Source organism: Pongo abelii, chromosome 5 (genome assembly GCF_028885655.2).
Source record: "Pongo abelii isolate AG06213 chromosome 5, NHGRI_mPonAbe1-v2.0_pri, whole genome shotgun sequence".
In the NCBI taxonomy this organism is placed as follows: domain Eukaryota; kingdom Metazoa; phylum Chordata; class Mammalia; order Primates; family Hominidae; genus Pongo; species Pongo abelii.
Genome location: NC_071990.2, coordinates 83,900,521 through 83,927,906, shown reverse-complemented (window position 1 = coordinate 83,927,906; position 27,386 = coordinate 83,900,521). Strand labels below are relative to the sequence as shown.

Genomic DNA, 27,386 nt, shown 5'->3' with positions numbered 1-27,386 from the left:
TTGAATGTGTCTGATATAAGTGTATGCCTCAACTCTTGCTTATCATCTTGCCTAATGTTCTATGTTTTTCTGCATAAAACATTGAAAGTTATTTTGGGGATGAAAATTTAGACACTGGTTTGGCTAAAGGATTGGAGAAAAAGGAAAGGTCTGCCTGTTGCTGGATGTGAGTTTCTGCTACTGTAGGCACAGGTGAAGATAGGAACGGTTAAGTTACAATATACAAAAAGACTATTGAACCATAAAAATATAATCCAAAAATGGTATGGGAAGGTTTCCTTCACCATGTTAATAACATATATATGAGAATATTTAGCTAGCTACAGTACTATCATTTATTTAATGACATTTCTCCTTAAAATATGGTGATTATAGAAAGACAGGCAGGAAGAGTGGGAGTGCAGGAGGAGGGGGAGATACATATATATAATGTTACAGGCCTCTTTCTCAAATATAATTTTCCAAAACCTTCATATATGAAGTAATAATTTAGTTACATTAGAAAGTTGTTTATAACAAAATGTTTTATCTGCTAAAGAGCTTAAGGTGTCAGACTTGTCTGAAAACAAAACCGAATTCTGTGCAAAACGTAACAGTGTCTTATAAACAGCTAGATGAGAATTTGTTTTTCTGCCTCATCTATTTTCATCTTTTTATCTCTCAAAGAAGGTTGAATTTCTGTTATACAACTTTAAGAACAACTAAAAGGTATATTATGACATTTGCTAAAAATAGGTTAGTATTAATATTATTTAGACTCTAGATCCAAGAGATATGAAAGTTAAAACCCATTCTGTCATCATTTAAACTATGCCTTGGGGATTTGATGCTTTAGACTTTTCAAATAGATTTCTTAGACTGTGATGCTTTATTTGTTGAGGGTTTCTGATTCCTACTTTGAAGCCTAAATACTCTCAACTAGATGTCCACTCTCACCATCACAGATATTATGTTCTTTTGATTAGCAATATGAAATGCAGCACCTAACAGGCCCTAGTTAATGCCTTTTTTTTTTTTGAGATGGAGTCTCACTCTGTCACCCAGGCTGGAGTGCAATGGCACGATCTCGGCTCACTGCAACCTCCGCCTCCCAGCTTCAAGCAGTTCTCCTGCCTCAGCTTCCTGAGTAGCTGGGATTACAGGTGCCCACCACCACACCCAGCTAATTTTTGTATTTTTAGTAGAGATGGTCTTTCACCATGTTGGCCAGGCTGGTCTCCAACTCCTGACCTCAAGTGATCCACCCTCCTCGACCTCCCAAAATGCTGGGATTACAGGCGTGAGCCACCACGCCCAGCCAAGTTCATGCCTTTTTAAAGCAAGCAGTACATGAGATTCCTCGAAACAATTATGACAAAATATTAATACTAGGCAAAATGAAGACAATTGTTGAAAAATATTGATAACTTAATCTTCTTCTTCCTTGCCAATTCTACTCCTGCCAATGAGTTTGTTTCCTATGTGATTCTCCACATAACTCTTTATTTTATTTTATTTTATTTCATTTTATTTTACTTTATTTTATTTTATTTTTTTGAGCTGGAATCTTGCTTTGTCGCCCAGGCTGGAGTGCAGTGGTGTGATCTAGGCTCACTGCAACCTCTGCTTCCTGAGTTCAAGCGATTCTCCTGCCTCAGCCTCTCGAGTAGCTGGGCTTACAGGCACCCACCACCACTCCCCAGTCACTTTTTATATTTTTAGTAGAAATGGGGTTTCACCATGTTGGCCAGGCTGATCTCAAACTCCTGACTTCAAGTGATCTGCCCCCCTCGGTCTCCCAATGTGCTGGGATTACAGGCATGAGCCACTGTGCCCAGCCCACATAAGTCTTTACAATATAGAAATATATATGATTTTCCCAGTTTTTATTTTGGAAATGTGTTGATTCCTAAACCCCAACCTAAAATATCATTATTTTCAATACTTAAATATTAGCCCATCATTTTTTATCTTCAGATGCCTATAATTGGAAGCCTATATAGAAATGGTTGATGACCCTGTGGGTTAAACCACTGCAGAGAATAGAGTGATGGTCTTAGGGCATCCTGTACTTTGCATGCTCCTCCTGGAAGTAAAGAGTAAGACAGAGAATAGTAATAATCCCCCATTCCAGAACTGATTGCACAACATCACAAAAGCTTGTTCAGACTTATTAGCAAGTTAATAAAAAACTAGACTTCTTTCTAAGTACTTACAGTTTAGGCTGTGGGGTAGTTCTGTTATGATACATTTGTTTTAAAATATTCTGCTTCTTTTTAAAGTGAGTTGTATGTGTCTTTGTTGCAGGGACGTGCAATTTTTGCCAGTGGCAGTCCTTTTGATCCAGTCACTCTTCCAAATGGACAGACCTTATATCCTGGCCAAGGCAATAATTCCTATGTGTTCCCTGGAGTTGCTCTTGGTGTTGTGGCGTGTGGATTGAGGCAGATCACAGATAAGATTTTCCTCACTACTGCTGAGGTATCATAAAATCCTCTAAGTTTACCAAGGGTTTAAAATACCAAGTGTGCTCAGCCTAGGTTGTCTGTTTTATTTATCTAGCATCTCAGCTTACTCTCTGAAAGAAGTAAAGTCTGAAGAAGAGAAAATCTTTCCCAGTGGAGTATAAGGGGTGGGTAGCATGTTCATACCGACTCACAAACAAAAGGTTCTTCTTCAGTAGTCATTAGAAAAATTGTGTTTTTTATTTCTTAAGAGGAACATTTTTGTGTCTTCACACATCAGATCAAGTTCTGTGACAGTGATGAGACAATTAAAAATATTGTTTCCAGGGCTGGGTGTGGTGGCTCATGCCCCTAATCCCAGCACTTTGGGAGGCTGAGGCAGGCGGATCACTTGAGCCCAGGAGTTCGAGGCCAGCTTGGCCAGCATGGTGAAACTTCATCTCTACTAAAAATACAAACATTAGCTGGGCATGGTGGTGCTTGCCTGTGATCCCCCCCACCCCAACTCAAGAGGCTGAGGCAGGAGAATTGCTTGAACCTAGGAGGCAGAGGTTGCAGTGAGCTGAGATCGCGCTACTGCACTGCATCCTGGGCTACAGAGCTAGACTGTTAACCTAAAAAAAAGCAAAAACAGAATTGTTTCCAAATGATGATTAAGTGGTAAATATTTCCCTGTTGAGAACAGTGCTTAATAATGAATGGCATTTTGAAGGTTTAAAGTGAAAATCTGATATGGTATAGTGCACATGTTTATTATTCAGGGTTCAGTACAGGAAACAGAAACCACCCTAGTATTTAAGCACAAATTAAATCAAAATCGGAAACTAGTTGTTTATAAAATCATTAAAAGAATAGGAGAAGTGAGCTCTGTCTGGGCCTTGAGGAAAGATTCTCAGAACATCACAAAGCAGACCCACTGGGGAATCTTGTACTGTCATGAAACTGTGAAAGATCTGAGATTGTACTCTACTTGCAAGGTAACAAGTTAGCCACAATTTCATAGATATTGACAGAAGACCTGAAACTCTTAGGTCAGAGGCAAAGGACTTTGATAATTCCTGGCACAAGAGATATCATGAGCTGCATGTTCCTATCAGTTTCCCTCCCCTTCCCAAGCCTCAGCAGGATGATACGGTGATTGGGCATATATTTGTAAAATCATGAGCTTTTGATAATCATCAGGTTGATGTTCATCAGGTTGATATCATGTTTCAGATTTGAACAGGTTACCACTTGTGGATGAGAAACTTAAGTGAATTTCTTCTCTTACGATTAAACCTTTGCAGCTGAACTGATCCAAAGAACTTGATTGATATTCAAATATTTTTATCCTGCAAATATTTTTTCCATTGTGAAGAGGAACCCCAAGAATGTAGACAAAGATTCTTATGTTACTGATGTGATCTAAAGGAGCATAATCTTGGTGGCTAGCACCTGGCATCATTCTATGAGAACAGATGCTTGGAAGCAATAATGTTCTCCTGTCATTTTCTTCACTGCATTAAAAAGCATGCCAGCTGATGTCGCAGGTTTTCTTTAACTCAGAAAATCTTGTTAAACATAAATGGATGTCTAATTACTAAGAGAGCATGTAAAAGTTGCTTTTGCATTAAGGAAAATGTAATCATTGTCTTTTAGAATAGGCACATCAGAGTTTTGGTTACCTGCAATAGTCAGTGTTTTCTTTCTTAAATAACTCTAGCACCCTCTAGTGACAAATTCCATGAAAAATATTTTCAGTTTACTCTCCAAGAAAAGTAACAATCACTACCGAAAAACACTTTGAAGGAACAAAAAATGTAGTGTTGTCAACATACCACATCACTAATTCCTGTCATAGCTAGTGATCTCTCTGGCTGCATCTCTTGGCCTTTCTGCTGGTTTTCTCTTAGGCTTCAACACAATATTCCTGTTTTTATATCATCTCAATTATGTCCCCACTCATTATTTTCCTTGTCTCCTTTTCATCTCCCTTTTAAGTAAGAGTTTTTTTTCTAGCATTCCTTTTTTGTTACCAGTTTTTTCTTCTCTTTTTCTTATGCTTTCAAATATCTCATTCATTCATTCATTTCTATTATCTTCCTTCTAGTAGTGGCCAAATCTGTGTATCTCTATTCTCATCTTTTTCCATATCTCCAGTTGCCTGTTGGGTAATTCCACAGACATGCCCTACTGTGTCCTTAAACACAACATTATGAAAGCCTTACTTACCTTTCCTCACTCTCAGCATTCACATTTTTATTAGTGATACCCCCTTTCCAAGCAGGCAGCAAAGCTTAGAAGCTTGACATTCTTTTCATTCTCCCTCATCCCATAGCCTTCAAACACACCATGCATATGTACGCCTGTGTAACTGCTTATCTCTTATCCTGTCTGGAAAGACCTGAGAATTATTCTCCAATGATCTAAGCTCCTCCTTTAGGGTACTGCTTAAATACCACCACATCCTGGAATCTTTTTGTGACAAGTCTAGCTCATCTTGATCTTTCTCCATAGCCATGGCTGTCTTTATTACACACTTTGACATTTAATTTTATTTCTGGTTGTGATACACTCCTGAGAGCTTCCTATTGTAAAAGATTAGGTGTTGCCTTTATAACTAAATTGTAGATTATCCTTTTTTTTTTTTTTTTTTTTTTTTGAGACGGAGTCTTGCTCTGTTGCCAAGCTGGAGTGCAGTGGTGTGATCTTGGCCCACTGCAACCTCCAACTCCCTGGTTCAAGCAATACTCCTGCCTCAGCCTCCCAAGTATCTGGGAGTCACATGCTAATACACCCAGCTAATTTTTGTGTTTTTAGTAGAGACGGGATTTCACCATGTTGGCCAGACTGGTCTCGATCTCTTGACCTTGTGATCAGCCCGACTTGGCCTCCCAAAGTGCTGGGATTACAGGCATGAGCCACCGCACCCGGCCTGTAGATTATCTTTTTTAAAGACAGAGAGTCTTCCATAAACTTCTTTTAAAACTTCAGTAGTATCTAGCACAATGCTAGGCACAAAGCAGAAAATTAGTAAATACTTTTTGAATAGGATTAAATAGAACCAGTCATGTATCTTAGCAAGAGGAATAAATACAATACCACAGACATTCACTACCAGACGACCCCAAAAAGAAGAAAAGTACTTCTTGTCTAGATTATATTTTGTAGTTAACAAAAGTAACATATAGGAGATATTTCTGAATATTTTGTTTTGCAACCACAAATTTAATAACTGTTAGGATTATTGTCAAAATACTAGTTGAAGCTCTTATGGAACTAGAAATGTCATGGGTTAGCACCAATCTCAAAGAATATTAAGAATATTTCTGGACATTTTTATATCATGAAGAGATTTTTGGCTTTCCTGGCACTGTAGACAGTCTTCTGGACCTCTGGTGATCAGCCCTCCTGGCCCTGTGTGGTCTGTAGTGTATCCTGGGAACAGATTCCTCACATCCTGTTCACACCTGGGAGACAAATATCAGCCTCCTATCTTCACACCACTTCTCCTGAATCACAGGCTGGTGTCTTCTCATCTGCCTTGCTCCACTCCTTTCTGTTATCTGCTCAGAGGACCCTTTAGGTAATCATCATGGACAGTCACACATGGAGAGTAAGGATTCAGAATGACTCTTCTTTACTCAGCTATCCTGTGACTGTCTCCAATCTCTTTAAAATGACATTTGTGTGGCATTCTAGAGAAGAAACAATGAAATTGGATGCCAGCAGAGTCCTGGTGTTTATAGGTGGAATACACGTATTATGTCGTATAAATAGTTGAAAAAACTTGAAGTTGATTCGTTGTAGAAATTGCCCCCAAATTAAATAGCTAACAATCTATACACTATAGAGCCAGATCTGACACCAAAAGCTATTTTGCTTCCATTTGGCCATGTGGGCTGCCTAGTGGTTCTTTTTTAAAACAAAATAGCTGGTCAGGTGCAGTGGCTCACGTCTGTAATCCCAACACTTTGGAAAGCTGAGGTAGGTGGATCGCTTGAGCTCAGGAGTTTGAGACCAGCCTGGCCAACATGGCGAAACCCTATCTCTGCTAAAAATACAAAAAAAAAAAAAATTAGTTGGGCATGATGGCACACACCTGTAGTCTCAGCTACTCGGGAGTCTGAGGCGGCAGAATCACCCAAGCCAAGGGAGATTGCCTACATTCCAGCGTAGGCAATCTGAATGAGACCCTGTTTCACATACATACATACATACATACATAAAACAAAATAGCTGAGTTTAATTGAATACTTTTCTGACAGACACTGTGGTAAATTGTTTGCTGGCATGTATTTCATTTAATCCTTATGAATTAGGAACTATTATTAGTCCTATATTACTGATGAGAAAACTGAGGCCTAAAAAGGTTAATTAATTTGCCCAAATACAAAACAGATAGTAATTGATGGAATTAGAATTCAAACATAGGTCTACCTCACACCAGAGCTTGAGCCTTCAACCACCATGCTCTGACATCTTTTTAACATTGTGCTATTCATTTTGTTCTATCCAATTAAATAACAATACCTGACACCCAGAAAAGTTTTTGCTTTAACATCCAAGAAATTATTATTTAAATCTGCCACACCTCCTTTGCAGAACAACAAGAAGTTTCAATTCAGTGGAGCAATTAACATAAAATGGTTTTATTTTGCCCCAGTCATTGTTTTAAATCATTCTCCACCAGCTCTCCCTCTTGTTTCTCTTAGTGACATTTCGGTAAGAGCCCATAACTTTCAGTTCACTCATTCTTTTAATATTCTTTTAATTAAATCCCTAACATATGCTAGGCATTATTCTGAGTGCTGAGAATACATCAGTGAATAATAATTAAACATCTGTGCAGTTCAAAATGTTATATCCAATTCAAATGTCATGTCCTCTCCCTGCAGTAGGAGAGGCCTGCAGTAGCAGGTAGAGAAAACCCATCTGTTCTTTTACTCTTTCTCTGACGCTAGCACTTTGAGGAATTTGGGGGGAAATGTTTGGCTCGACTCTGAGAAACCTCTTCCCTCTTTTTGCTAAGGCCTACTTCTTCAAATATGTTGGAGAAAAGAAGGAAGGGCATGGAAAAGGGCAAACATCTCTTTTATTAACTCTATTATTAACTCCACTAATCCTCTCTGGCAGGGTCCAAATCTGGCCCTCTGATGTAGGATGTCTGGCTTCAGCTTAGCTTCCTTACACTTCTTCAGGTCCCCAGGGATGCGGGGGCCTCCTCTGCTGTGGCCACTTGACCTTGGAAACTCGTGTACCCATACCAGATCCACTGATGGGAATGCATACAGCTTACAGCCACCCTGTCTGTCTGGCTCTCCCTTTCCCATTCTCTTCTCTGCTTAAGTACACATACCTATAACTGCTCACACTGAGTAGGGGAAAAGAATGCCCCCCAGTCTTTCCTTGAGGACACCATAAGCCTTTAAGAAGGAGTAGCATGCACCAAAAAGAGGGGAGGAAAAAGCCACTACATTACCCAGTAGGCCAAACCATGGTTCCAGCAAATTTCCCTGCCTCTCACTAGCTCAGCCTTCTGGAAGTGGGTGGCTATGGTTTGTGGGGTTGGCAGGGCTGATTCTACTTCTGAGGTAGATGGCAAGCCCCACTTGTTTGGTGACTTCCTGATAGTGTGGAATAGTTAATGTCTCTTTGTCCTAAAGTTTGGGACCCTGATGACTAATTCTAGGGCAAACATCCTAGTTACAAAGGCAAGAAATTAATGAGTTAAATGGTGAGTTTATTATAAAATTATGGTCAACACCCTACAATTATATGTTATAATATTTTGTATAATATGTGGAGCAATACTAATCAAACAAATAGTTATACTAGTAACTTTACCTCCTTCTCCCTTCCCCCATCTTACCTCTGCCTAAATGTCCCTGGTCAGAAGTCCTTAGTCACCGACGGGATTTAACTCCAAATTCCTTTTTTAACATTGATAATGCTCCAGTCCTTATTTCTGTACCTAGACCCTCTGCTCCCCCAGGTCAGGACACTTGGGTGTGCTGAGTCCAGCTCACACACAACTCTGCCTTTGGTCTGACTCTGTTTTTTGTCTGGAATGCCTACCTACTTTCTGTTTGTCTAACTCCAGGCTTTCCTGTAGGTTTGCCTTTCAAACCACTGTGCGCTATGAGGCCTTCCAGAACTGCTCTTCCTCTGGATTTCTTAGCACCCATATTTCACCATTAGCCTAAGCCTTCTTCTCTTTCAGCGTTCTCTTTTTCTTCCCATGCTCTGTTACCTCACTAAATTATACATCTCTCAAGGACAATAACACTTTTCTTTAGCTTCTCTGTAGTGTTAATGCTTGTTCAGTGTCATATATATTTGCTGATGGCGAAGAATAATATTTTGGAAATAATTTCATGATTTAAAAATCTAAAAGAGGATATACTGAAAAATAAGTATTTGATTATTTAAAATGTTACAAAAGAGGAAGGTTTCCTACTCCCTCTCTGCATCCACATTGTCATGGAACAAAGGCCTAGGTATAAGCTGATTTAGATTCGCCCCCATCTAGAAATTTAATCAAAGTCTTAGAGCTGGAGAGAACATCAGGGTTACTGAATCTCCCTCTCTGCCTTAGGGTTAAATACAAAATTTAACACTGTTTGATTTGGAACTAGGGAATGGTTTGGGGACAGCAAATGTTGAGGCTAATTAGGTGATTTAGATAATCCAGAGTCTGTGTAAAATTAAAATCCTACTTGTAGTGAGACTCTGAACTAGCTTTCTCAGCCTTTTGCTCTACCTCCTGCACAAGAATATGACTCAGAGCTGGGAGTAATGGCATGCTTAGCCTTGGGTAGCTGTCCTCCTCTGCTTTCAGGATCCATTTTCATTACTCTATCATCTTCCTCTTTCTTTCTTTTCTTTTCCCTTTTTCCCCTAATGTATCAATTGGAAAGTATCTAGTATTTCATGGTACAATAGAAAAGGAAGTGGACTAAAAGGAAACCTAGATTCTATTCCCATCTTTTTCACCAATTGTGTGATCTCAACCACCACCACACCACTCTGGGCTTAGTTTCTTTGTTGATAGAGGTGGGGACGAAATTAGGTAATCATATTAATGTCACTGGTTTTTGTACAGACCATTATATGTAACCGTTCACTTAGTTATTTGCATACCCACCACATTGTATCGTGTGAAGTATAAACACTTTTTTTCTTTCTTTTTTTATAAGGTTATAGCTCAGCAAGTGTCAGATAAACACTTGGAAGAGGGTCGGCTTTATCCTCCTTTGAATACCATTAGAGATGTTTCTCTGAAAATTGCAGAAAAGGTAAAACCACTCTTGTTCAATCTTCATTATTTTTCCTTCCTTTTCTTGCTAAACATGCATTTTTAAATATTAAAAATCTGCTTCCTTGAAATGTATATCTGTATCACCTTACTATGTCAGAAGTCAGAGAAATGAGGCACACTGACACTGTAGAGCTTAGGAGCTACATTTGCTTCTCAGAGAAGAATGGAAGTATTGGGCCAAATAATTAATCTCCCTCTCTATCATTCTTTTTTTCTCCTAAAATTTAAATAATTCATTAGGGCTTCCTGTCGGCCAGATTTCTCCCATTTCACCTTTTTAAAGTTATTCTTTTCTATATCACATTAGTGATAATTACCAAAATATTACAGATATGTTATAGTAACATTTAGACCTTGAACCACCTTCCATATCCATGCCACTATGATGTATGGCATCATAAATGACAGATCACAACTGATAATACTGGGCGGAAGGCAAAATAAAGAGGGCAAAGAACTTGAAAGCTGTTGGGGTGGCAGATGAGCTACTGAAGGAGTTAGCCAAGAAGAACCCAAAGGCAGAGAAATTTTCTGTAACTAAACTGGAAGATAAGTGGACTTTTTTTGCAGCGTAATTGTATTAGTTTTCTTGGGCTGGGATAACTACATACCACGGTTATGTAGTAACTGTTTTTAAGTATTTAAGCCACAGACTGTGTGGCTTAAACAACAGAAAACTATTTTCCCATAATTCTGGGAGCTAGAAGTCTAAGATAAAGATGTTTGCAGGTTTGGTTTCCTCTGAGGCCTCTCTCCTTGGCTGGCAGATGGCTGCCCTCTTTCTGTGTCCCCATATGGCCTTTTCTCTGTGTGTGTACATGCTTGTGTGTCCAAATTTCTCCTTCTCATAAGGACACCCATCAAATTGGATTATAGACCATACTAACGGTCTCATTTTAACTTAATTATCTCCTTAAAGGCCTATTTCTAAATACACTCATATTCTGAGGTACTAGTGGTTAGGGCTTCAACAATGAATTTGGGGTGGGAGGAACACAGTTTAGCCATGACAGTAGTTATATGTTTAAATTGGGATTTCTCTACTTCAGCGTTGTGGACATTTTGGGTCAATAACCATCATGCGGCTGTCCCAGGCATTGTACAATCTTCAGCACCATTCCTGGCCTCTGCCCACTAGATGTCAGTAGCATCTGCTCAGCTGTATCAACCAAAGCTGTTTCCAGACATTGTCAAGCATCCCCTTGGGGGCCAAATTGCTCCGGATTGAAAATCACTAGCTTAAGCTATTAGCAAGTTATCTAAACAACACCATTTAAGAGTCACATATCATTATTTATCTAGTTGACTGAAGGTAGTCTCTTAAAAAAAGAAGTAATTCTCTAAAAACCTTTACATAATAATCTGCTTGGTTATCTATTTATGAAAAAGTATGTTCATATATTCTACAAATATGTATCTGCTAGTTTTTAAGTAGTTTAAACTATTAATATACTGAATAGCATATTATCATTTTAAGTTCATTTTGGAGATTTAAATGAAAAGGAGTTAGCTTATGATTAGAGGAGAAAAAAAGCAGGGGACAGCAGGGGAGTGCCAAAAGATTCAGATATCACACCTAGAATAATGGAAGAATACAGAGTGCATACACAGAAATTGTAAGTGGACTGCAAGTTTGAGGTATCAATGGCACATTCAAATGTACCATTTTATCAAGTAGATAGAAATGACTGAAACTTAAAGAGAGGCTAGATAAAAGACCTGGGCATCTTCTTCATGTGGTAACTGGTGAATGTCTAGGAGTGGGTGAGGTTGCCAAGAAAGCAAGTATAGAAAGGAAAGAAAAATGAGAATAGAATATAGTTTAGTATTCTGTCTAGAAGACAGAAGAAAGATGCCAGTTAAGAAGAGAAGTGGTCAGGATTTCAAGAAGAGACTCCAAACTGAGCAGCATGTCGATAATTAGGAAAGAGACAATTTCAGAATGGGAGTAGAAATTGTGATCAACACAGCCAAATCCTGGAGAGAAAAACAGAAGCAGACTTTTATTTGGTACTTAACAAGTTATCAGAGACTTTTACAAAAGAAATTTCAAGATGTACAAGAGGTAGAAGGCAGAGAATTAAGAAAGCAATAAAATATAAGCCACTCTGTCAGAGAGTTTGGCATTGACAGGACAGAGAGAGTGAAGATTTCATTGGGAGAAGGGATTATTTCTATGGTATACCTGGGAGCAGAAAGAGGAGATGAATTTCCACATAGTCTATGTCAGTAATGAAACAATGTGTTTTATTATAAAATTAACATAGCCATCTTAAATAGGCACAAGGGATCTTTTTGGGGTGATGGAAATATTCTAAAACTGAATGTGGTAATATTGTTGCACAGCTCAGTAAATTTACAAAAATAATTTAGTTGTACACTTAAAATGCTTGAATTTTGTGTGAATTATATCTCAACAAATCTGTTTAAAAAGTAATAATACCATATTATAGGCACCTTGGAAAACAAATAGAGAAAAGGAAAATAACCAATATCCTATTTTTCTAATATAAGTATTATTTTTTTCTGTGTTTGTTTTGAGTCTTTCATTTGTTTATTTTCTAACATTATTATAATTATGAAATATACATATTGTTTCCTGCTTTTTCATAGACATTTCATAATACAGCACAGTATTCATAACCTTAATTGTTCATAAATGCATAGTTTTACATTGAGACGAGATACTTAATCATTCTGATATTCTTTGAAATCAGACTTATCAAAATAAGTCAGTCATATAAATATTGTTTTAAGAACTGATGTGAATTCGGCTGGGCATGGTGGCTCACACCTGTAATCCTAGCACTTTGGGAGGCCAAGGCAGGTGGATCACCTCAGGTCAGGAGTTTGAGACCAGCCTGGCCAACATGGCGAAACCCCTTCTCTTCTAAAAAAGTACAAAAATTAGCCAGGTGTGGTGGCAGGAGCCTGTTAACCCTTGGGAGGCTGAAAGGAGAATCGCTTGTTTTTTTTGTTGTTGTTTTTTGTTCTGTTTTGTTTTGTTTTTGAGATGGAGTTTTGCTCTTGTTGCCCAGGCTAGAGTACAATGGTGTGATCTCGGCTCACTGCAACCTCTGCCTCCCAGGTTCAAGTGATTCTCCTGCCTCTGCCTCCCGAATAGCTAGGGTTACAGGTATGCACCACCACACCTGGCTAATTTGGTATTTTTAGTAGAGACGGGGTTTCTCCATGTTGGTCAGGCTGGTCTTGAACTCCTGACCTCAGGTGATCCACCTGCCTCGGCCTCCCAAAGTGCTGGGATTACAGGCATGAGCCACTGCGCCCAGCCGGAGAATCGCTTGAACCTGGGAGGCGGAGGTTGCAGTGAGCTGAGATTGTGCCACTGCACTCCAACCTGGGTGACAGAGTAAGACTCCATCTCAAAAAAAAAAAAAAAACTGGTGTGAATTAAATAGTATATATGAAGTGATTAATTTTGATGAGGAGAATCCATTTAAAGAAAGTAGGGAAAGAGAAGATGTATGAAGACACTGAGGAGATAGTCTGAGTTGGTCAAAAGGGAAATTAAGGTCATTTTCTCTGAGTAGTAGAAATTTTCTCCCATGATGTGATATGATGATGTGATTCTCCAGTGAGTGATGAGAGTCAAATGGAAACTTGAGGATGGGGGAAGGTTTGGAATTGCTTTTTAGGAACCACAAGAGGAAGTTTTAAGAAAAGAGATAAAAAAGTATAATGTGCAGACTAGAAAAAAATATAGCACCACAGAAAGTTTACTGCATGGTTCTAGGATGCATAGCCACAAAAGGAGAAAGCCAGCTCTGAGGGGTCCCCAGACGAGGGCCTAGAATTATGCATGAAACACAGGACGTGATGACAAGAGATTCTGTGACACTGGCAAAGAGTGCTGATCCTGACTGTGGTGTCCAGATGATTAGCTGAGCAAGATCAGGAGACCCTGGGGTACAGGAAGAGATTTTGTAGGAGGCTGTGGTGAGAATAGGGATTCTTGAAAATTCAAGGTTCAAGTTTAGCAGGACTATTTAGGTATTTATTTCAAGTTAATTGTCAGTCAGGTCATGTCAAGACTCACTGGCTTCTCTGAGAAATCCAGATGTGATAGTACTTGAATCAGTCTCACCTGTTCACACTTTCCTTAGTTGCTGGTGTCATTTTTCTCTCTCACTGTATGATTTATAATTGCATTTTCATCTTATATCTTCATTGCTTATATGTGCTTTTATTATAATACACTTAATGTTTTTGCAAACATAAGACACACAGTGTTTTTGAAATGGATAAAAACTTCCACTCACGTGGGCTCACGATTACCTCTATTTATTAAAATAATTAATATTCTTTTCTTATATCTAGATTGTGAAAGATGCATACCAAGAAAAGACAGCCACAGTTTATCCTGAACCACAAAACAAAGAAGCATTTGTCCGCTCCCAGATGTATAGTACTGATTATGACCAGATTCTACCTGATTGTTATTCTTGGCCTGAAGAGGTCCAGAAAATACAGACCAAAGTTGACCAGTAGGATAATAGCAAACATTTCTAACTCTATTAATGAGGTCTTTAAACCTTTCATAATTTTTAAAGGTTGGAATCTTTTATAATGATTCATAAGATACTTAGATTAAGATTTTACTTTAACAGTCTAAAAATTGATAGAAGAATATCGATATAAATTGGGATAAACATCACATGAGACAATTTTGCTTCACTTTGCCTTCTGGTTATTTATGGTTTCTGTCTGAATTATTCTGCCTACGTTCTCTTTAAAAGCTGTTGTACCTACTACTGAGAAACTCATCATTTTTATACAGGACACTAATGGGAAGACCAAAATTAGTAATAAATTGACATAACCAACATTAAAACCCATAATTATTTTGTTGACCATTTTGTTAAAATCTACTTTTCAAAAAAAAAAGCTAGAAATGAATCTAGGCATAGGTGAACTTTTGCTAAGCAGAAATAACACTACTTTGTTGCCTAGAGAAAGATAACTTCTCAAGTATTTTTATTCCAGTCCTAGATCATATACGTTCTTTTGTGCAACCGAATTCTAACAGTTCTAAGAGAAAGATCACTGCTGTTTACAATGCCTTGTGCAGCCTTAGATTTTAATATTCTTTTGTCATTGTTACATCTCATAGAGTAAAGCTCTTATTACCTTGATCCTGAGTCAGAAATCCCATCTGAAATCACCTTTTTTTCTCCTTGATCAAACATCCCATCCTTCAGCTACCATACTGTTGCTACAGGGACTTCGTGGACTGTGGCCCCTGTCCCGAGGTTGGCACCTTCAGTTCAGCACAGCCTGAGCAGTGAGAAGGTCTGAAAGGAGAGTATATAGTTAAGATCCTTGAGAAAGGGCTGCCTGCGGAACTGACCTCTTAAAGATCTCAGGATCTTTAAGACGACAAGTTAGGTTCCTACTGGAGTTACCTGCCAGAATGGCCTCTTAATTAACTCAGGTAATTAAGAGCTAACTGTGTTTTAATCACCTCGCTTTCCCCTGAATTTGGAGAAAGTATTATAATTAAGTTCCCAGTATCAGAAATATCCTTACATAAGATTAAAATATCGTGATGACTAATACCATTCTATGAGAAAGAGTAGTTATATGCCCAGACTGTATTAATTTACTTTAGAAACTAATGTTTGAAGTAATGGAAAAAATTTTAAATTATAAAGCTAAGGTGCAATAACATTTGCTACTTATTTATAGAATTATTTGAAGAATTTTGTTTTTGAAGTAATGCTTTAAGGAGTATAAGATGTTCAAGATAAATTATACTATAAAATGATTTTATTGAAAGTTGAAGGTTACACAAATTGTTTTAGGTATGAGAAGAAGAGGTTAAGGTATTTCTAAAGGTAACATATAGTCAAGAGTTTCCTCAAAATAGTTATTTGGAGAAGAATCAGAATGTCTATGTATTTCTTGTCTGTTTCTATGTTGTCTTATAGCTCTAACTAAATGTGTTTACCTATGCAAAAGATTAAAGCATAGAAAAAGTGAATGAATAAAAATATAAAATAATTGTCCATTTTCTTAAAATGTTACATTGTAATGCTTGGTCTTGGGGTCATATAATTATGTATGATGAATTTCTAAAATATTCTAATAACTGCTAATTTCAGTATAAACATCATTCATTTAAAACATATGTGGCTGGGCACAGTGGTTCACGCCTGTAATCCTGGCACTTTGGGAGTCTGAGACAGGCAGATCACCGGAGGTCAGGAGTTCAAGACTAGCCTGGCCAACATGGTGAAACCCTATCTCTACTAAAAACTACAAAAATTAGCTGGGCTTGGTGGCTCATGCCTGTAATCCCAGCTACTTGGGAGGCTGAGGCACGAGAATCGCTTGAACTGGACGTTGCAGTGAACCAAGATCATGCCACTGCACTCCAGCCTGGGGGACTGAGTAAGACTCTGTCTCAGAAAAAAAAAAAAATACATGTAATCACATATTCTGGACACTGTGATGTGTGAGCCACTTCCTTGTCCTCAGGGAAAGATAATGAAATAAGCATTAGATAGTTACTTACTAGGTGTCAAGTATACCACATACATTATTTTAATGTAGTCCCCTCATTTTCCTTATGAAGTTGATATTTTAAGTAACTTGCCAAGTCCACAGAACTAATAAATGAAGAAAGTAGGCTTTACATCCATGTTCATCTTTCTTTATAGTTTGTTCTCCTTTCCGTAGGCTACAGTCTAGAACAGCACTGTCCCATGTGTAATTTTAAATTTTGTAATAGCATCATAAAAAAAAGACACAGGTGGAATTCATGGTAATAATATATTTTGTTTAAACCAATATATCCAAAATATTATCACTTCAACATGTAATCAACATAAAATTATTAAGATAGTTTATTTTGTTCATACTGTCTTCAAAATCCAGCACATATTTTACACTTACATTTTAATTCAGTTCAGACTAGCCACAGGTCTCAGTAGCCACATCTGGCGAATGACACTGTATTGGACAGTGCAGGTTTAGAAGAGACAGTTATATACCAATAGCTGTAAGACTGCATCTCCATGAGAGAAGTGAAGTAGAAGTCTGAGGGAAATGTTTACACAAAAATATTTTGGTAAATAATGCCTCAATAAAGTAGATAAAAACTAATTTGTGCCAGCCTCTCTTCATAAGCCAGCCATGCATATTAGGAAGGGAGCACAGCCCCAGAACAAGAAAATTATTTAAAAATTTTTTATAGAACGCTCACTTTGCTATTAACCAAAGAAATATAAAATGCTACTGGAGCACACATGGAACAAATAAATTATATAGTGAGAAGGAGATGTTGGAAGAGAATATAATAACATTAATGTTAATAAAATTAGACAAAAAGAAAAATGGAAAAAGATAACTTTATCACAAAAATAGAATATCTAAAGAATTAAATGTACATTCTAAATATAAAAGATAAAATATCTGAAATCAAGAATTCATCAGACAGATGCCTTAACAGCTGACTAGAGGTCATAGAGGAAAGGATTAATGACCTCAAAGGCATGTCATTAGAAATTACTTACATTTTTTTAACTTTTATTTTAGGTTTGGAGTTACATGCAAAGGTTCATTATATAGGTACACTTGTGTCATGGGGGGTTTGTTGTATGGATTATTTCATCACCCAGGTATTAAGCCTAGTACCCAATAGTTATTTTTTCTGCTCCTTTCCCTCCTCCCGCCCTCCACTGTCAAGTAGACCCCAGTGTCTGTTGTTCCCTTCTTTGTGTTCATGAGTTCGTATCATTTAGCTCCCACTTATAAGTGAGGACATGTGGTATTTGGTTTTCTGTTCCTGTGCTAGTTTGCTAAGGAAAATAGCCTCCAGCTCCATCCATGTTCCCACAAAAGACATGATCTCATTCTTTTGTTATGGCTGCATAGTATTCTATGGAGTTCATATACCACCTTCTCTTTATCTGATCTGGCATTAATGGGCATTTAGGTTGATTCCATGTCTTTGGTATTGTGACTAGTGTTGCAGTGAACATTTGTGTGTGTGTGTCTTTATGGTAGATTGATTTCTATTCCTCTGAGTATATACCCAGTAATAGGATTACTGGGTTGAATCTAGTTCTACTTTTAGCTCTTTGAGAAATCTCCATACTACTTTCTACAATAGTTGAACTAATTTGCACTCTCACCAACAGTGTGTAAGTGTTCCCTTTTCTCCACAACCTTGCCAACATCTGTTATTTTTTTGACTTTTTAATAATAGCCAGAATGTCATGAAGCCATTCTGACTGGTGTCACAATGAAATTGTATCTCATTATGGTTTTTGATTTGCATTTCTCTAATGATCAGGGATATTGAGGCTTTTTTCATATGTTTGTTGGCTGCATGTATGTCTTCTTTTGAAAAGGGTCTGATCATATCCTTTGCTCGCTTTTTAATAGGGTTGTTTTTTTCTTGTAAATTTGTTTAAGTTCCATATAGACGCTGGATATTAGACCTTTGTCAGATGCATAGTTTGCAAATATTTTCTCCCATTCTGTAGGTTGTCTGTTTACTCTGCTGATAGCTTCTTTTGCTGTGCAGAAGCTAAATTTAATTAGATCTTGTTTGTCAATTTCTGCTTTTGTTGCAGTTGCTTTTGGTGTCTTTGTCATGAAATCTTTGCCTGTTCCTATGTCAAGGATGGTAATGCCTAGGTTGTCTTCCAGGACTTTCATAGTTTTGGATTTTACATTTAAGTCTTCAATCCACCTTGAGTTGATTTTTGTGTATGGTATAAGGAAGGGTTCCAGCTTCAACCTTCTACATATGGCTAGCCAGTTATCCCAACACCATTTATTGAATAGGGAGTCTTTTCTCCATTGCTTGCTTTTGTTAGCTTTGTCAAAGACCAGATGGTCATAAGTGTGTGGCCTTATTTATGGGTTCTCTATTCTGTTCCATTGGACTATGCGTTTGTTTTTGTACCAGTACCATGCTGTTTTGGTTACTGTAGCCCTGTGATATAGTTTGAAGTTGGGTAATGTGATCCCTCCAACTTTGTTTTTTTGCTTCGTATTGCCTTGGCTATTTGGGCTCTGTTTTGGTTCCATGTGAATTTTAAAATAGTATTTTCTAGTTCTGTCAAGAATGTCATTGGTAGTTTGATCAGAATATTATTGAATCTGTAAATTGCTTTGGACAATATGGCCATTTTAATGCTACTGATTCCTCTGATCTTTGAGCATGGGATGCTTTTCCATTTGTTTTTGTCTCCTCTGATTACTTTGAGCAGTATTTTTTAGTTCTCCTTGTAGAGATCTTTCACTTCTCTGATTAGCTGTATTCCTAGGTATTGTATTCTTTTTGCAGCAATTGTGAATGGGATTGCATTCCTGTTTTGGCTCTCGGCTTGGCTGTTGGTGGTGCATAGGTATGCTAGTGATTTTTGTACATTCATTTTGCATCCTAAAACTTGGCTGAAGTTGCTTATCAGCTGAAGGAGCTTTTGGGCCAAGACTATGTGGTTTTCTAGATATAGAATCATGTCCTCTGCAGACAGGGATAGTTTGACTTCCTCTCTTCCTATTTGGATGCCCTTCATTTCTTTCTCTTGCCTGATTGCTTTGGCCAGGACTTCCAATACTATCTTGAATAGGAGTGGTGAGGGAGAGCATCCTTGTCTTGTGCTGGTTTTCAAGAGGAATGCTTCCAGCTTTTGCCTATTCAGCATGATGTTGGCTGTGGGTTTGTCATAGAGGGCTCTTATTATTTTGAGGTATATTCCTTTAATATCTAGTTTACTGAGAGTTTTTAACATGAAGGTATGTTGAGTTATATTGAAAGCCTTTTCTGCACCTGTTGAGATAATCCTATGGTTTTTGTCTAACATAAACAGAAAATTTCCAAATGGAAGCATGAAGAGAGAGCAAGAAAGGAAAAAGAGAGAGAGAGATGTTGGCTAAAATGAGGTGGTCTAATATATGTGCTATTGGGTCCTGTAAGGAAAGAAAAGAGATACTGGAGTACAAATATTTGAAGAGATAATGGAAAAGAATTTTCTCAAATTAATGAAAAGCATCAACTGATAGTTAGAGCTAGCAAGCCCCAAGTAGGATCAATACAAAGGAAACCATGCCTAGGGATATCAATCAAATTGCATATCAAAAATAAACAGAAAAATCTTAAAAGCAGCCAAATGAAATAGGTATACAATGCCTTCAGAAGTACAATAAGAATGACAGCTAACTTCTCAGCAGAAAAATGAGATAATAGACATTTTTAATGTGCCAAAAGAATAAAACTTAGCATTCTTTTTTTTTTTTTTTTCAGACGGAGTTTCTGTCTGTTGCCCAGGCTGGAGTGCCGTGGCATGATCTCAGCTCACTGCAACCTCCGCCTCCTGGGTTCAAGCAATTCTCCTGCCTCAGCCTCCCAAGTAGCTGGGACTACAGGCACCCGCCACCATGCCTGGCTAATTTTTTTTTTTTTGTATTTTTAGCAGAGACAGGGTTTCACTGTCTTAGCCAGGATGGTCTCGATCTCCTGACCTAGTGATCCGCCCACCTCAGCCTCCCAAAATGCTGAGATTACAGGCGTGAGCCACGGCGCCTGGTCTAAAAGTTAGCATTCTATACCTAGAGAAAATATCCTTCAGAAATTAAGGCAAATAGAGACATTTCAGACTAATGAAATCTGAGCTAATTCATGGCCTGCAGACCTACACTGCTAGAAATACTAAAGGAAGTTCTTCAGGCTGAGGGAAAATGATCCTAGATGGAAACGTGCATCTGTGGGAAAAAATGAAAAGCACCAGAAGGGGCTGGGCCCGGTGACTCACGCCTGTAATCCTAGCACTTTGGGAGGCCAAGGTGGGCTGATCATGAGGTCAGGAGATTGAGACCATCCTGGCTAACACGGTGAAACCCCCGTCTCTACTAAAAATACCAAAAAAGGAAAAAGAAAAATTAGCCGGGCATGGTGGCAGTTACCTATCCTCCCAGCTACTTGGGAGGCTAAGGCAGGAGAATTGCTGGAACCTGGGAGGTAGAGGTTGCAGTGAGCCAAGATTGCGCCACTGCACTCCAGCCTGGGCAACAGAGCAAAACTCTGTCTCAAAAAAAAAAAAAAAAAAAAAAAAAAAAAAAGAAAGAAAAGAAAAGCACCAGAAAAGGTGGATGTGTGAGAATATAAAATACTATTTTAAAATTCATATAAGACTATTGACTAATACAAATAACAATGTATGTGGGGTTTATAAAATATGTAGAAGTAAAATGTATGGCTAGAGTAGGACAAGGGGTGGAAGGGGGATTAATAATGGAAGTATACTACTGTATGCTTTATATATTATTCATGAAGTGGTACATCCATTATAAAAGGAATACTGTATCAAGTAATATACCATTTCATGAACAATCTAGGAACCTTGCAACTTAAAGTGTATTGCAAGAATTCAAGGAATATAGTAATAAATTAAGGAAGAATATTATAACCTCTAAAACACTAAAAATAATACAAAAAAGATATAGTTTAAAAGCTAATAGGCCAGACGCTGTGGCTCACACTTGTGACCCCAACACGTTGGGAGGCCGAGGTGGGTGGATCACCTGAGGTCAGGAGTTTGAGGCCAGCCTGACCAACATGGTGAAACCCCATCTCTACTAACAATACAAAAGTATCCAGGTGTGGTGGCAGGTGCCTGTAATCTCAACTACTTGGGAGGCTGAGACAGGAGAATCGCTTGAACCCAGGAGGTGGTGGTTGCAGCGAGCTGAAATCCTACTATTGCACTCCAGCCTGGGCAACAAGAGTGAAACTCTGTCTCAAAAAAAAAAAAAAAAAAAAGCTAATGGAAGAAATAGAATAATTTTGAAATAGTTGATTAATGCAAAAGAAAGATAAAGGAGGAACAAAGAACATAAGAGCTTAATTCCTGGGATAAATATAAAACTAATAGCAAGATGGTAGACATAAACCCAACTTTGTTGGTAATTATGTTAAATGCAAGTGAACTAAACACTCTAATAGCAAAAATTGTCAGACTGGATTTTTTTAAAGATCCAACTATATGCTGTTTATATATGTTTTTTGTTGTTATTATAGAGATGAGGTTTCACTATATTGCCCAGGCTGGTCTCAAGCTCCTGAGGGCAAGTGATCCTCCTGCCTCAGCCTCCCAAACTGCTGGGATTACAGGCATGAGGCACCATGCCCAGCCTACAATTATATGCTGTTTATAAGAGACATACTTTAAATATAATAACACAAAAAGTTTGACAGTAAAAGGATAGCAAAAGATATCTCATACAAAGAATAAGCCCAAGAAAGCTGCTGTGGCTCTATTAATATCAGAGAAGCACACTTCAAGGCAAGGCATGTTAGCAGAGATAGTGATAAATGGGTCAGTCATTAAAAGACACAATTCTTTCTACGTTTTTAATAAAACAGCTTCAAAATATATGGAAAACAATGGCAGAAATAAATGGTAAAATATACACATTCACCATAATAGCTGGATATTTTAACTCACCTCTCTTCATAATTGAAAAATAATGACCTGTAAATAATTAAGTCAATTTGCGGCCAGGCACAGTAGCTCACACCTGTAATCCCAGCACTTTGGGAGGTCAGAAGTTCAAGACCAGCCTGGCCAATGTGGTGGAACCCTGTCTCCACTAAACAACAACAACAACAAAAACAAAACAAAACAACAACAACAAAAACAAATTAGTTGGGTATGGTGGCCCAGCTACTCCGGAGGCTGAGCCTGGAGAATCACTTGAACCTGGAAAGCGGAGGTTGTAGTGAGCAGAGATCACACCACTTTACTCCAGCCTGGGTGACAGAGCAAGACTCTGTCTCAGAAAGAAAGAAAAAAAAATTAAGTCAATTTGTAAAAGAAAAGCAAAGGGGGAATTATGCTTTAGATAGTTGCATATACATCAAAGTCATGAGAATATATAGGACGATGGAATGGAACAGGAAACTCACAGGAATATGAGTTACCAAGTGATACAGTTTGGCTGTGTCCCCACCCAAATCTCATCTTGAATTTTAGTTCCCATAATCCCCACATGGCCTGGGAAGGACAGGTGGGAGGTAATTGAATCATGGAAGCAGTTACCTCCATGCCGTTCTCATGACAGTGAGTGAGCTCTCACAAGATCTGATGATTTTATAAGGGGTTTTTCCCTCACTTCGCTCTGCACTTCTCCTTGCTGCTGCCATGTGAAGAACATATTTGCTTCCCCCTCCTCCATGATCGTAAGTTTCCTGAGACCTCCCAGCCATGCTGAACTGTGAGTCAATTAAACCTCTTTCCTTTATAAATTACCTAGTCTCAGATATGTCTTTATTAGTAGCGTGAGAACAGACTAATACAGCAAGCTAGCACAAAAATCAATAGATAAAGAACAGAATGCTTGGTAAAAGGACTGGAAAAACTGGCCCACAACATGGAGAAAATTAAAACTAGAACCCTACCTTACACTGTGTGAAAAGGTAGACTCCAGATCGATTAGAGACCTAGGTATGAATGGTAAAAATAAAAAGTTAATGAAAATTAATGTAGCAAAATATGTTTGGGACCTCATAAACACAACTATGAGGTAAAATGGGATATATTATCTAAGGAAGGGAAGGTTTAGGTGGATCAGATGGCTGCTGCCATAAAACAGTGTAAAGGACAAGGAATTCTAGGACTGTGAGCTGGGGTGGTTGCTTCTTGCAGAGATGGATACATAAAGAAAGATAATTTAGGCTTGAGTCTGAAATCCTCAGCTCAAAAATTTTAGACTGAATTCTCAATCTAAAAACCAGAAAAAGCCCCATGTTTTTGCTAACAAAATATTTTCTCTCTTTCTAGTTATAATGCTGAAATAATTGAAAACCAAGGTCATACTTAATCTTGCTGGTTGCCGAATTATATTAATACCATGAGTTAAACTGACATCCTCATTAGGGCTCTTATGTAAAACTTAGAGTATTGACCAAGAAACAGTAGGACCTTGATTTGGAATGGGGAAGGGGATTTGGAGGACTCATAATATCCTAAACTAGGGAGAACAATAGTCCAGATTTCAGAACTGAAAGTTCTGTGTCCCAGGAAACCCCTGAGTCCCGGGAAAACTGGGATAGCTGAATTGTTCTCCTTTGCTAATCAAAGCAGGAGCTCTTCCTGTCTAAAGAGGTTGTTACTGCCTTGCTAGAAGATCCTGTAATGACCTCACCTGAGGTAATAATTACCTTGTAAAGGGAAACCAATTGTAAATGGAGGCCTACGCTCCTCCTCCATTATTCTCATTATTTCTATACACCCCAAATCAGATTCCAGCATGAGAGGGGCTGTGGTGGCTAGAGTTTAAAAGGCAAATCCAGAAGGAGGACACTTACGCCAAAAAAATTCTAGACTTTGCTCATTTATATTGGCAAAAGCCCAGAGGAAAATGTGTGGGATTCTCAGAACGTTACACTGACAAGGAGAACCATAATTTTGGATAGGGCAGAAATGATTGATAGGGTACACTTGCCACAGATTCTGAATTCTGCACGCTGTGTTGAGCAGCTGGGGGTGATTCTACTTGTTGGTTCAGTTAGTTGAGTGAAACATGAACTTAATAATGGTCCACATTAAATGAAATTGAGAATTCAAACATTCCTTAAATAATATAAAGCCATTCAAATATTTACAAAGATAGGAATGTTGGAGTGGAATTGTTGTGTGCAATATGACTGTCCTAATCTATTGATCCCCTAAGTCTCCTTGGAGGACCTATCAGTGACCCTCCTTTCACTAAGGCCTTGAGAGAAATAACACTGGTGAGGGGAGTACCAGCATCCATGAAAAGCATTTTAATGATGCTTCTCTTTAAGCTAGGAAGGCTTGGGAAAATGTTATGGTTAAAAGGGGGTCCTGATTTCAATGGAGACATCAGACTCTTGGGGTTGGTACAGGCTTAATAGCATTTAGTAGCAATTAACAACTGGAGACAAGGTGAAAACAGTGATTGTAATAGGGGCAGGTCCAGTGTAATCAAGAGTTCAGCCCACAGAAACCATGGTTGTGGATAACACGGGGCCTCATGGCCTGAAATGCTGTTCAAAAAATTAATGAGGCAGCATACATACTAACCAAGAAAAATTGATACCATTGTATAAAACTGATACAGCCATGCCAGTACATACCAGCTATGTCCCAGCCTGGCCTAGGACCAAATACATTAGCAACAAAGTACGTCCTACTTGATATATATAATAGCAGAAAAGCCTGACTGGAGCCACCAAGATACAGTGTCACCAAATTGCCACAAACAGATATGAGTGAAAGACCTCTAAAGATGCAGAACTCTGTAATTATATCATAAATGTTTTCAAAATCGTCCTTTGAGGCTCCCATTTGCTAAGATAACAATGCACTGCAGAAAGGAAACTACTAGGCCTTTTGGAGGTCATCTGGGAACAGCTCTGAACAAATATAAATTTCTCGGGTCTCTGAAACCATTGTGGTCTATGGAACAAAGTATATGCTATAGGAATAAACCCATCCCCCACTTATTTTTCCAGTAAAGAGTTATAATTTATTTCTTCATCCTCTGTGGCAATATACACACATTGGACCCCTGATCCATAAAAAGAGGGTTATTCTCTTAGGAAGTATGAAGAGATTTGCAGAGATGAGTCCCACCATCAAAAGCTTTGAAAGCAGCAGGAGTGTGATTCTTATCATGTCTTGCTTTAGCATGATCTTTGGCATATGTAGGAGGAGACAGATGGGTCTCTAAGAATGACTTCACAGGCCGGGCTCAGTGGCTCGCGCCCATAATCCCAGCACTTTGGGAGGCTGAGATGGCCAGACCACTTGAGGCCAGGATTCGAGACCAGCCTGGCCAACATGGCAAAAAACCATCTCTACTAAAAATACAAAAATTAGCCAGGCATGGTGGCATACACCTGTAATCCCATCTACTTGGGAGGCTGAGGCATGAGAATCACTTGAATCTGGGAGGCGGAGGTTGCTTTGAGCTGAAATTGGGCCACTGCACTCCAGCCTGAGTGACAGAGCGAGAGAGCGAGACTCCGTCTCAAAAAAATAGAATGGCTGCACATATTCCGAAACTTAATCAGATGGTGATTCCAACTGCAGCTGCTGTCAGATAAGTTCTTTTTTCTTGGAGCAAATCAGAAAGTAGCTGGCTGCTGATTTGGTCAATACTTTTTTGTTTTTCCTTTATTCCAGTAAGAGCACTTGAAGCATTTACTTTATCTCAGTAAGGAGCAATGTAGATTCTTTTTCCAATGTTACATTAACTTTCTATGTCAGAATATCAGTCTCGATATCAGACCTTTGATCAGCTTACCACTGTACAGGGCAGCATGCTGTATGCCTCCAGGTGATATTCTGTTAGGACTTGGAGAATGGAGTCATGTTTCCTGGATGCCTAGTAAGATGTGTCATCCCAGAGGGTGAACGATAAATCCCATGAAAGCACAGAGCCTGCAGCCAAGTTTTGTAGAGGTCCAGTGTCTGGTACATGCTGGGATTTCCCCTTCATTGTGAGGAACAAATTGTGTACTTTGTTCCTTCTATAACTAAGGAGAACTCCCAGTGTTTGGTGGGTGATATGGTTTGGCTGTGCCCCTATCGAAATCTCACCTTGAATAGTAATAATCCCCATGTGTCAAGAACGGGACCAGGTGGAGATAATTGAATCATGGGGGTGGTTTACCCCATACTGTTCTCGTGGTAGTGAATAAGTGTCACGAGATCTGGTGGCTTCATAAAGGGGAGTTCCCCTACACAAGATCTCTTGCCTGCCCCTATGTAAGATGTCCCTATGCTCTTCCTTCGTCTTCTGCTGTGATTGTCAGGCCTCCCTAGCCATGTGGAACTGTGAGTCCATTAAACCTCTTTCCTTTATAAACTACCCAGTCTCGGGTATGTCTTTATTAGCAGCATGAGACTGAGCTAATACAGTGCGCTTACTTAAATTCTGTGTACCCTGCTCAAATTCATTCGTGGGTTGACCCAAATGCGTCTAGTTTTGACTAGGGTCAGAAAGAGAGGTCTCTCTAGCTGGTCCAGGCTATGGTGAAATTAGTTCCACCATGTGGACCTTACGAGGGAAAGCCAATGGGCTCAGAGTTTCTGTGGCAAATCAGGATTATGTATAAAACCAGGAAGTGTGAGCAACACTGTGCCCTCTTCAGACAATAACTATTCTTTTGACTTACTGCTGGGCTACTTGAGATAAAAGCAGGTGAAAAAAACCTGTTCAAAAGGGTTCCATGAAGGCTGCAGACAGACACCATCAGAACCTTCTCAAGTTCTGAAAGGGGATGGATGGCATGTAAGGAGTTATATGTGAACGCTCAAGTTCACAGGCAATGTATGTTTGATTTAATAAGGAATGTTTTAGAGGTCCCTGTGTTGTGGTCTGCCAACTCATCCGGCCCACTCAATTCACTATGCAGGTGTCCTCAGCTCTTAGCCTAACACAGAATAGACCAGTAAGGAATGAAAAGCAAAGAACATACATGACAATATGCCTCATTTAATTCAGCAAACTTTAAAAAGACACTGCAACTTTTATAAATGAGCACATTTTCCAAATAACCATTTAAGAATATAATAAATAGAATATCCAGATTCTTAAGTTACAAGCAATAGAGACTGATTCTGATTTCCAACAACAAA

The 27,386-nt window shown here is 38.6% G+C and overlaps 1 protein-coding gene across 1 annotated transcript in view; it reads left to right on the top strand.

Moving 5' to 3' along the window:
- ME1 (malic enzyme 1) overlaps positions 1-15,783 on the top strand; it is a 227,641-nt gene extending 211,858 nt beyond the window's left edge. Inside the window, exons 12-14 of the mRNA XM_024248638.3 lie at positions 2,287-2,460; positions 9,623-9,721; positions 14,083-15,783. Coding sequence (XP_024104406.3) covers positions 2,287-2,460; positions 9,623-9,721; positions 14,083-14,253 — 444 coding nt within the window. The 3' untranslated portion in view covers positions 14,254-15,783. The remainder of the gene's footprint in view (positions 1-2,286; positions 2,461-9,622; positions 9,722-14,082) is intronic.
- The last annotated feature ends 11,603 nt before the right edge of the window (positions 15,784-27,386 follow it).